Genomic DNA, 12216 nt, shown 5'->3' with positions numbered 1-12216 from the left:
TCTGACCTCCTTTCCAGCCCGTCTGAAGAGGAGGGAAAATAAACTCGCTGATGGGTAGGCCTGCTAGCATTCCTACATCACTTCCTCCTCAAACATCTGGCAGTCATCAGAGCAGGCAGAGAAAAAGAAAGGATCTACCCAGACCTCCCACTTAACCTACTTCCAGCAAGCAGCTGAGAAAATGAAGCAGGAGACAAAGACAACAAAAAAAAAAATACATAGTGTAATGCATGTTCCTTCGTCTCAGATGTCTGACGATTTTGTTTTTGCTTGCTTATCTTTTTCAGGATGGCCTAGCTTTGCTACACGGCCAGTGGTCTGTTAGCTGTGGTCTATCACCTGGACCAGAGGTTTGTACTAAAATACATGGAACTTGATCCATCATTTAAATTGCTTGAAATGTTCAGATTTTATTGCGGTGTACCTTGAATCTCTACATTTCTTCTTTCGAAAAGCATTCGTTTTTAACTTTATCCATCTGCAACATAGTCATAAAATTTGAACGTAATCTTTCTGATATGTTTGCTTACAGCCTACAGCTTTATATAGAAAAACATTACTGTAACATTTAAGTTTACTAAATGATTTTAGATTTCTTCTTCTAAGCAGTACATAATATAAATTTCTATTAAGCATGGCGTATATCATCTGCTAAAAGTCTGTTATATAGTTTGTCCAGTTGTATCAAACTCCTTTTGATAAAATACCAGGCAAAATGTTCACCGTACTTTCTTCACACTGCATATCAGCTGGCTAAAATAAGGCTTCCACACTATCTTTTTAACTGCTTCGTAAATAATTGTTGCTTTTTGTTTTAAATCACAGGAATTTGAGTATTTTATACTATTTTGTCGAAACACTTTGTGTAAATACTGTGAAACGATGGTATTTTCCCTCAATGCCGACTTATTATTAACCCACGGATTCTGTTCGCCTTCGTCTCAGGAGGTGTGAACTAGAGGCAGCAACAGGGCGCAGAGATGAGCGTGACCTCCTGGTTCCTGGTGAGCAGCGGGGGAACTCGTCATCGACTCCCCCGGGAAATGATCTTCGTGGGCAGGGATGACTGTGAGCTTATGCTGCAGGTGAGGACGCTTCATAAAGATTTTGTTTTTGTTGGTCTCAAAGAGAAAGGAGACATTTCTTTACTACTACTTGAGTTTATTAGTGACTTTACGCAGTTCTTTCTGTAGCTGCATGTTGGCTTTGTGTGTGTGTGTGTGTGTTATGTGTCGTTGCAGCTGCATACATCCACAGAGACCTTGTGTACTTTCATGTCTACCTCTGGTCACTGCACTAATAATAGAAAGTGGGGCAGATACCTCTTAAGTTAGATCTTATCTGACTGAGTCATTCGTTGTGGGTTGAGTGTTTACAACTACTGGGACAGTATTATTTGAGCACAGTTCTTACTGGTCCCACTGTAAGAACTGCAGTGGGTCTGAACATTGAAACATTCAGGATGCTTTATTTTTATATATATTTATACATTCTACGTGTTTAGAGATAATCACTCCTTTTGTTTTTATTTAAAGTTTTTACTTCTGGCTTTATAGTTTCTAGGAGGAGTTCAATGTGAAGACTTCCAGCAAATAAAGATCTAGCTGAAAATAAAGATCTAGCTGAAAATAAAGATCTAGCTGTTTCATCTAGCTGAAAAGTTTCTCCCCCACTCCGTTATTTTTTTGTGTTTTTGTTCTCGTGCTCCCGCCTTGGCGAGGATTTAGTATTTGATTTGTTGACATAACATGTTCATAGCCTTTTGTGTTTTTTTAAGCAGCCTGCAGTTGATAGCCATGTGACCGTTTCAGTGAGCCAAGGCTTTATCACATGGCTAAACATAAAAAGGCTCCTGTGTCATGCACCAAATAAAACACAAACATATACTCACAGACTAATGCAATATGTCAAATCAAATATAAACATTTATTGCTTACTCAATGGATTAGATGTATTTTTTTTAAAACGCCCAACAGTGTTTAAACCCATTAAGTTGATTTATTTATGTAATAAAAGTGAAGGACTTCAATAAATACAGAGAAAGTTTCTCTTTGAAGAGAAAGGTGCACTTAAAAATTAAATACACCGAATAGACAAAAAACTATTTCCTGTCATGTAGAGCATGCAGAGGTCACAATGTCACGATACTAAACCGAGGTTGTGTGTTATCACCTATTTCTCCACCTCACAAAATCTGGCTTTCAAGGAACAAACAGAACACACAGTTAAACCAAATCACTCAACAAAACAAAGAGTGAGATGGGAACTGAAGATGAGAAACGGTTCTCAGACTTGCCTTTGACCTACCTTAAAATAAAATGCTAACAAAACTCAAAGCAGATTTGAAAGTAACTGATCTTTCATCGTCCAGTCATTGGATTCCTTTTTGTGCTTTTTATTTCAGTGACATTTGGTTCATGAAATATATGTGGACATTTCTACCTGAGGCTTCTAGATACCGAGAGCCGCTGTGTTTGTTTTAAAAACAGTTCACCCTCTAAGCAGCTGATAGGCATGCTTCTGTTAGCTGTAGAAAAATCAATATTTCACCTTCTGTTTTATTCTCTTGCTATTTTCCTTTGACTTCTTGTGAATATCTCTGATGTGAGTGTAAAAGTGTCCCAGGGCATCACATTTTTAATGTTTTTTAATGATGCAACAGCTAATATATGATAAGGTATAACTCGACAGGGGTCTTCTAGGGCTCCTAGTGGATTAATATCTTTCCTCGTTTGTATATTTTTTTTGTTTAAAGTCACGTAGCGTAGACAAGCAGCACGCAGTCATCAACTATGAGCCGGGGACTGACGAACACAAAGTGAAGGACCTGGGAAGTCTCAACGGGGTAAGTAACGACATGATGAAGTGCAAAGAATTGAAAAGTAATGAAAACAATCGAAGAAGAAAACGCAATAAAAGGAGAACGAGCTCCTAGCTCATCTGGAGAGATCTGAAGTGTGATTTAAGTGTAAAATGAAAATTTATTTTATTTGACACTTTTACTTTATACACATCTTTAAGTTTATTGGGTAGCTTAATTTGACTTCTTAACAGTTTCTTTCTCCTCTGACAGTAAAGTTAAGTAAAAGTTGGTCACAGCTGCCCTGTTAAACCCATTCATTGGCATTAGTCATAAGTTGTGATTAGAGCTAGGTCACCAGATGAGACACATCTGTGCCGTGTCCCTCACATCCTCTCAGTCTCTCAGACAGGAAGTCAGAGTCACTTCCTCCTGTGCTGTTAGCCATCCAGCTCCTTTGGTTTGATTCAGAGGAAGTTTTCCCTGCTGAGTCAGTGGGAGTGCTGAGGTTTGCCACACATTGGTTAGCCAGTAAAACGTTTGGACCAATTGCTCTCTTTCTGAAACCATTTCACTGCAAAATTCTTGAGCTGTAATTTCATTACACTAGAGAGAAGAAAGGAATGTTTTGGTACAAAAAAAGTGGAAGTATGTGAGAGTTTTATTTGCTGGTCAGTGGTTTTTGATCTGCCTGCACAGCATAACGAGGGTGAATGAGTTCTGGAGAAGGAGAGATTGAAGATAAATCTTAAAAAAAAAAGAAAAACATGGCTGATTGTGCAAAGATCTTTAGTCCTCATGACTGTACTTTTTGATATTAACATAGCAATCATTGATAAATTACAATAAAATCTATGTTACTCTTTAAATTACTAGTAAATAAGTGACTCATTTACACAAAACAAAAGAACATACTGCCTTATGCAGTAAAATATGAAGAGATTATTTTTTGTAGAATGTTTACAATTTTGAAACTTAAAAAAAACATATTTCCTGTCTTTCTTTCAATATTTAATAAAAGAACTTAACAGACCAAATTTAGTTTCAGGTTTTTTGTCTGCTTTCTCTCCAGACCTTTGTAAACGATGTCCGCATCCAGGAGCAGATGTACATCACGCTGAAATTGGAGGACAAGCTGAGGTTTGGATATGATATCCTTTCATTCTTTCACTTTCTACTCTGTGAAGTCTCACGTGTCCGGTGGAGTCATTCTGATTATTTGTCGGAGAGCTAAGCTCATTCTTACAGTAATGTTACATCTATTGATTATGTCTGACAAACTGAATTTCTGGAGTAAAGCCATGATTGTCTAAGCTATCAAAAATTAACTTTGAAAATATATCACCATGATTTATATATCTGTACTACGTCTTAGTTTTACTTTTTGACTAAATTACTGTTAAAAATGAAGTTTGGAATATTGTGATTTACTGTGATCCACATTCAATTTTGCATTTGTATTTCATTTCTATGTTAATGTGGTCAGTATTTCCTTAACCTTTTTGTTTCACATACCAACCTGTTCACGGTGGTGCGAGGACAGCTCACTGTGCCTGAGGAAGCTCTAAAGGTGAAAACACCTAACATGTCCCTTTACCTTTTTATGTTATGTTTATACATCACATTTATTAAAACGTAATCTCCTTCCAGCATGAAAAGTTCACCAGTGGCCTCCAGCTCAGCAAGAAGCCACCCGATGGTGAAACCACGGCCAGCACAACCAAGAGCCATTCTCCTTCTAAGGCCCAGACGAAAATGCCAAAGTCACCGAGCAGCAGCACTCCAAAGTCTGTGGAGAGCAGAGCAGCAAATGGGGTCACTTCCTCCAGAGAACAGTCGACCAAGCCACTGGACTCTCAAGGTAACTTGTGAATTATTTGTGTTTTCTCTAAATAGGGTAGGTGACAGAAATTGAGAATGAGATTGAGTTGAATTGTAACTGAAAAACATTGGCTTCACTTTGACTTTAATGTGCTACAAAGATTGTTTTCAGTACTTTCAGGGTGCCCAAGCATTAGTCTTAAATAGTCCTTTTAAGTACTGAAAAAAAAACAATTGAATACATTTTTTTATTATCATTTTGGCTTTATATAAATGAATCAGAGGTCTTTTGTTTTTTTTCTCACGGGACTTTTCTGTCTGGCAAAAGTTTGAGCCGTGCACTTTGTCTCATTCTATGCCTTGATGCATTTGAGGCTACTGGTCACTAGCTGCTAATATGCCCTTGCTAGCTAGCTAGCTGTTCTACATCTTTCATGGGTCATTGCAAATTTTCCCATTGCCTTCAAAACATTTATTTTTACCACTTACTCACTTCTGTTGCCTGCCGTTATGAGGTCAGACTCATTCTATACAAACAAAACCTTTAAGCTTGTCACGACTGGGATTTGTGTGATACTTGATTGTAATACAGCAGGATTCCCCCAACCATCCCTTATATTTACACTTTTTTGGTCTTTCATTTTATTCAAGGTAACTTGCTGGAACCTGCAGATGCTCTGAAAGAGTTTTCTGTTCAAAAACAGTTTCTTTTCAGACTGAATGTTGTGAAATTATAATTTTTTTACCTTAGACCAGCAGGGGATGGACCTAATATCCACTGTAACATGCAGTTATGTTGTTGAACCTTAATATTATGTTTACTTTGCCTTAGCTTTTATTTGACTAGAGCAGATTAAGAAAAAAAACTTGTTTATAACCGTGGCCCTCCAAAATTCAGAGCCCCATAATGGAAAAAGGAATAAAAGAAGTTTTAATTTGAGGGTCCATCACTGCTCGGGCATGGAAATAGCAGGGATTCAGGTTGATAACCAGTTGTTAAAACAAGGCCACATGGAGCTTACATGTTTATTTGAACAGATTAATCAGCTAGAGGGAATTTGACAAAAAACCATCTGTCATCTCAGCTTTTCTGAAGGAAATATAAGAAGCACAATATTTTTACAAGCATTTGGGTCAAAACATGCAGTATTACACCCATTTGCTTGTGTTACTCTGTCTGCTACTGAAATGTGTAATTTTACTGTTACCAGAAGCCAAACATACATTACTCCTCATGATACACATTCTGTAGCATTCACACAAAATGATATGTGATTTGGCAATCTGCCTCTGTAATTATGTTTACAACTGTGACTGAAGTCACACCAGCTGAATATTACGAGGTCTTTTAAAGGACCGAAGGCTAAAGGAAGAAAGTAAGAAGCAGTGGAGCGAGCTGTGACACCGTGCACTGACCACATGTTGGTTGAAATCCAAAGAAAGGCTTTTACAGAAACTCTGTGATTTTTCTCTGCATTCTTAAATCTGCTTTGAAAAGAGGTTTGCACAGGATGTTTGTCGCCTGTCAGCTTTCATCTTGAAAAAAGGTGCTATTAATGCAATAACAACAATATATTTACACTGCCTACGCATGGCAGAGAAAGAGAGAGGAATAGTGTTTGAAATACAAAATACAAAAACGAGGAAATAAACTTACACACAAGCATTAGTTGGGCTAATTTTAATTCCACAATGGTTTGGAGAAAATGTTTTTAAAAAATCGACTGTGCAGTTTTGTTGAAATGCGTGTATGTTCGTCTCAGGGGACAGCACAGCTCTGCCTCGTGGGACTCCCCTGTATGGTCAGCCCTCATGGTGGGGGGATGGAGATGCAGACGATGAAAACTCCTTCAAACAGGAAACCAAGTCCAAAAAACACGACGGCTTCATTTCAGGTGGGCGTTTTCAACATTTTCAGAGGCTCTCATGTCCACAAGCAGGATTTTAAACATGGCTGTCAAGATTTCAAAATTCAAATCGTTTGGGAAGACTCCCAAACTCAACACTTTAACATCACATTAAATCAGGTGTTATCGGCCAATACGGTTTCTCGTTTCCTGTTAACATCACTAAAGGAAAAAAAAATCACTTAACTAAAAGAAATCACTTAAGGTATTGCAACTAGTTCTCATGGAAGTAGACCAGGATTTTTAAAAAAATCTCTGTCCCTACATGGCTTTGAACATCATGGAAAAGTATGAAATTTGGTTTTGTAAATTTGAATAATAGATTCCAAAGTGTTTCCTTGTTCTGATTTGTGAAGGATGCAAGATTTGAATTTCTTAACAACTTGTTCCTTTTATTGATTTTTATATGCATTTATATTCTTTATGTTTAAGTTTTAACCTCTCTAGGTTGATTGGAGCTGTTATTTGACAGTATGTTCTCTCTTAGTGGGAATCAACCTGCAGCCTGATTACTTAGTCAAGATTGTAACTGATGGCTGGGATGTTGTCACATTTTTTTCTCAGTTATTTATTTATTTTTTGCCAGATAATCTCAGATTATTTCGAAAGGGAAATAATCTGGTGAATAATCGGCCAGATGAATCACTGTGTCGGTAGATTTGCACCAACAGAATACCATTTTATAGATAACAGATGCAACATGCACTGCATTGTGCTATATGTTTTTTCTCTGGTTGTAAAACAATTGCTTCACCAAAGTTAGGTCAGCTTGTTTTGCTTTTGCTGTTCAGGCAGCAAAGGGTAACGAGGGTTTGCTTGTATTAATAATCACTTACATCCAAGTGAATACAAAGCCTCTTTTCAGAGTCTGCAAGGATGTCAGTTTACTTAACAATATGAGTGTGTGTGTGTGTGTGTGTGTGTGTGTGTGTGTGTGTGTGTGTGTGTGTGTGTGTGCGTGCGTGTGTGCGTGTGTGTGAGAGGGGTCCCCTTAACAGGATTAGTGGCCACACCAGCTCGGTGAATCAAAATCAGTCTGTGCCAGGCTGGGTTAGCGGACCAGTGTGGAATCATAACACAAACACGAGAGCAGATTGAAGCGTCCTCCAATCTCTCTGCACATCTGCAGTGCTAGTCTGGCATCATCTTGGCTGCCCTGTAAAGGAAGACTTTGTTCTCCAGCTCCTATGAATCTGTTAGCCCTGATTTGTTGTTTTTTGCGAAGTTTTATCTGTCTGTTGGGAGGTTAGTTTGTGTTTGGACACAAAAATTATTTGAAACCTTGAAGCCTTTCTAAATATCCAGCGTTATGGGTCTGGCTACTTCAGCCTTGGGAGTGGGTGAGTGGAAATTATTTTCCCTTCTCGCAGCATCAAATGTTAGACGAATAACTGTGGTGTGGGTGATGAAATGTTGGAGCGCCTCTGTGAAGCAACGTGTGTCCGGAAAGCTCTGGTGTATTTGGCTTGAGCCTCTGCATTAAAAAAGAGATTTTATCTGATATGGGTGTTTCAAAAATAACATGAACGTTCCACAGTCCCTGTGAAATGTAGGAGAGAAGGGGAAGTGAGACGTTAAGGACAGGAAATGATTCTGTTTCGGTTTGTGTGTACGTCAGTTTTATTCTTGTGTGTTTTTCTCTGTCGGAGTTAAAATAAAGGTTTTGTTGTCACCACTCCCTAACTCCCCCTCCATGTGTATTGTCACTAAACCCGATTGGGTTACACCGTCGCAACAACTCTATTTCTTTCTCCTAACTCACACACACAAACCCATTCTTAGCAGACTGCTCTTTACCCTGCAGAAATCATTAGCTAACCCTCCGGTAAGCATTGCTCTCAAATCCATATTGCTGCTAAAATACTTTCAGTTTGTAATGAGGACACAACTTTTTACTTTGCTGTCGCCTTCGTGCTTTTTGCTATTTGGAGAATTTTAAAGGTATTTAATTGCAATTTGCTCTATCTGTTCAGTATTTTGTGAAATAGAAAAATTGAGTCACTGTTGTTTAATAATGTACTGTACTTTGACCCAAAAGGATAGTTATTAATCTAACGAATGTTCATGTAGTTTAGACAATCAGCTATTCTTACTTTTTGTATGTGGTTAAAGATAATACAGAAACACTGTATACAATTCATTTATATGAGGTAATACCATTGTTTCTGTCACATATCCAACAAATTTTATGTCTGAGTGGTCTTTTTGGGCGAGTAAGTCTGGCTCTGTATTGTAGCAGCCTCAGTAAAAAGCTAATCCACTTTCTTAGAAAACGCTGTTTCCTTATAGAAAATTCCTAACTTCAGTTTAAAACACTTTACTAAAAATCTGTTTGAATATCTGACTTTTTCTCCCCGCTGTAGCAGTAATTTAAGCACTGGTAGCGCTTGCATATGAAAAAGATCAGATATGTTTGTTTCTGACCCATTGATCACTGATTGGGGCAACTCAAATAGTATTGGTCCAATTCTGGTCACTAACCTATTTGTCGATGAAATTCTGTAATAAATGTTGTAAATATATTTTCAGGATCATAAAAAATGTAGCACAACTTGTATTATTGATCATTTTAATTGTTTAATAAATGGACATAAAAGCAATCAGAGGCAGTTCTAAAAAGGTGTTTGAGTCCCTCTTGTTTTGGTGTCAGCCATGTTGTGGATCTTTTCAGTATTGCCTAACGGTTTATGCTGACTACCAGTAATTATGTCAGAGAGATTTTCTTTCTTTTTAGCTAAGCTGATCTGAACTTATGAAAGAAGACACATTTCCTAATTTAATTCATAATTTAATCTAAGCATCTATAATTTACAGTAAATGATTTACAAATGATTCAATTTTGCTCAAAGTTTCAGTTTTTTTTTTGTCTGTATTTGTCAGCTGCCATATGTTCCTGCGTTTTCTCCAAAAATGAAGCAGATGGCTCCTTTCATTCCTGAAAGTGTCGTTAATCATAATCAGTCCCGTCAGAGGCTCTGTTGGCTAATAGGAACTGATGAGAATATAAATTCTCCACTTTTTAAAGAGCCTCGCCATCACTTTATGCTTTGAGTGACAGCGAGCGAAAATGAGACAGATGTCCGTCCTCCATCCTTCTTTTCCATCCAGAAACAAACCTCAATTTAATTTGTCCATATGCGATTTGACTTGACCTTCCCTTGTATTACCTTCATTTTATACTTCTTTTTGTAATGAAACATAGTTAGCTATCTTTGACGCGGCAGTATTTTTAAGTTATAAAAAAAAAAAACACAACAGTCACAATGTAGTAAGAATACATTTATTTGTTTTGTAACCACAGAGAGCAAGGAGTCGCGTCGGGGAGAGAAAGCTAAAGAGGACGGCCTTCATGTGTCCCCTGCTCTCGATTCCAGTTACTTTGAGGTCCCCACAAAGGAAGGTCACATGGCAAATAATGGCATCCATGAAATTCCCACTAAAGACACAGAGGATGCTCCCACTCAAAGCCATACCACTGCAGGTGAAAAGAGATCGAGAGGATCTTTATTTATTCTCACTTAATTTAACAGTTCCAATGTTTTTGCTCCATAAAATGTGCAACATTAATAAAGATTAGTTTGTAACACATTTTATTTTACTGCAGTATTTCCCTGTAACCAAGATGGCATTAGGGAAAGCGTCTTTATGCCACAACTATTCTGCACATCAACATTTTAAAAGTGCTTGAGTTAGCAGCCTTTACTTTTACTGTCGACGGGACACAAAGCTGAAAGTGCACTGTCTGCTCCACAGCTCAAGGGCACGCCTCCTTCACCATAGAGTTTGACAACACCTCTCCAGGGAAAGTCACCATTAAAGACCACGTGTCAAAGTTCACGTCGGACCACCACAAATCCCGCACCAAGAAGAGCTCGGCAGGAAGCGGCGGCTCCGGAAGCAAGGACCTCACCACGCTGCAGGCTGCCATGATGGCATCTGAGAGCAAAGTGGCGGATTGGCTGGCTCACAATGACCCCACTTTAGTGCACACCGAGTCCACCGAGGACGACAGCAAGAGCATTAAGAGCGACGTCCCGGTCCACCTAAAGAGGCTCAAAGGTACAGTTTCGACTCTGTTTACACTTCTCTGCATTCTGTTTGCACCAAGAAAATGAATCTTAACATTGCTGCTTTGTTATCTAACAGGTTTCTATCAGTGATCAGCCAGAAAATTTGTACCATTACCTAAAATAGACATTAATCTTGAGTTTGTAAATTGTTTCTGTGTGTCTCTGCAAATCAATAACAGCCTGATCCCAACATTTGAAATTTGCCTTTTTGGCATTTCTAACAGTTTTAACCAAAACAGTTTTTTAGGGCCTTACAGTGAGATTGTATGACTTGTCTTTCTACATATTTAGTGATGTTTGAAGTGTCATTGGTATTTATATTTTAGGTAAGATTGGAAAATTTTGTTCAAACTGTTTAGATGATTTAGTTTTGTAAACTGTGCAAGAGTCATTATTTGGATTAGTTATACCTAGCACTTTGTTTGACCAAATGCTGCTAGTGTGAAGTCATAGCCCTTTTTCATTTGACAGTGCTTCTGGTCCAATTCTGTCGATTGAAGAACAGGCCACAATAATAAATTGATTTGATTGTGCCCAGGTTTTAGAGGAAAACCTCGCTGTTTACTACAGGAAGAAGTACAGTCTAGCCATCTTTTTAAAATAATGTACTCCCTTTCACTCCACTATAAAACTTTTTATTCCTTTGGCTTTATACTAGTTCCACATGTTTAATATTTTCCAAAGCCCTGCCATTGTGCAATTTCCAATTTCAAACATTAGTTTTATTACCACTTTATTATGCAGGACTCTCTTTGTTTATCTTCTTTTATCCAGATTTTAAGCAAACTCATCTGCCAGATCTTCATTTTTAAATACCATTAAGCCTTCTTCAGAAATTACTAAAACATGTTTCAAGAATGACCTCTTCAACAAGCTGATAATATAGTTTATTATTTAATGTTATTCAGGGGATTTTAAGGATTTCTATTTGACTTTGCTTCATATTGCTCTCCTAAATTATATAATTGGGTCCATAAATAGATACGGACCCAAAGAAATGGTGCATGGTTTGAGTAGAAGACGCAGGGGACTGAAAACTCTCCAGCTGATGGTCCAATTGGAAAGTTTGCTTGTGGAAATAAATCACAGAGCATGTGATTTATTTCCTTCATCTCCCTGCATCACAGAATCTCCATAACATCCAGCCAACTTTGCTTTTTCTTCCATCATTGTTCCCAGTGCTGTACAAGTTTGTGGTTATTATGTGAACATAATTATTATATGAACTATGTTTCTCTGGCAGTTTAGTTGTTTCATTGCTAGAGTGTCAGGTTCATGCAGATTCAGGTATATCAATGAAACAACAGTGTTAAATGGAAATAAGATTTCCATTTTGCCTACATGAATTTTAATTAAAATAATACCAAGGTTATTTCAGAATAGTCTGATATACATTATTATCATCTTATGGTCAAAACGAATTGATTTAATCTCCTTAGTCTCCTTTTGTCTCTCCCAGTCATCACCAACATTTATGTTGCTTTCTTTTTTTGCTCAGATGATAAAAATGTTACAAATAGCAAAGTCAGAGTTTTACCCATTATGACTGCATGTATATAGAACGTATTGAAAGTCATTATATTTCTTACAGTTTGTGGCTCATTTGAACCAGAGCCAC

General features: G+C 37.7%; 1 protein-coding gene across 9 annotated transcripts in view; it reads left to right on the top strand.

Moving 5' to 3' along the window:
- Positions 1–12216, top strand: part of cep170aa (centrosomal protein 170Aa) — a 41644-nt gene that overhangs the window by 11521 nt on the left and 17907 nt on the right. For all 9 annotated transcript variants that reach the window (XM_055029885.1, XM_055029887.1, XM_055029886.1 and 6 more), the window contains exons 2-10: positions 288–350; positions 946–1085; positions 2756–2845; positions 3873–3954; positions 4315–4370; positions 4451–4661; positions 6385–6516; positions 9830–10009; positions 10282–10587. In XM_055029885.1, coding sequence (XP_054885860.1) covers positions 981–1085; positions 2756–2845; positions 3873–3954; positions 4315–4370; positions 4451–4661; positions 6385–6516; positions 9830–10009; positions 10282–10587 — 1162 coding nt within the window. In that variant the 5' untranslated portion in view covers positions 288–350; positions 946–980. The remainder of the gene's footprint in view (positions 1–287; positions 351–945; positions 1086–2755; positions 2846–3872; positions 3955–4314; positions 4371–4450; positions 4662–6384; positions 6517–9829; positions 10010–10281; positions 10588–12216) is intronic.

This window comes from Poeciliopsis prolifica, unplaced genomic scaffold (assembly GCF_027474105.1).
Source record: "Poeciliopsis prolifica strain line A6 unplaced genomic scaffold, Auburn_PproV2 SCAFFOLD005, whole genome shotgun sequence".
NCBI lineage: Eukaryota > Metazoa > Chordata > Actinopteri > Cyprinodontiformes > Poeciliidae > Poeciliopsis > Poeciliopsis prolifica.
Note: the sequence above shows the minus strand (reverse complement) of the source record. Positions and strands in the feature narration are given on the sequence as shown.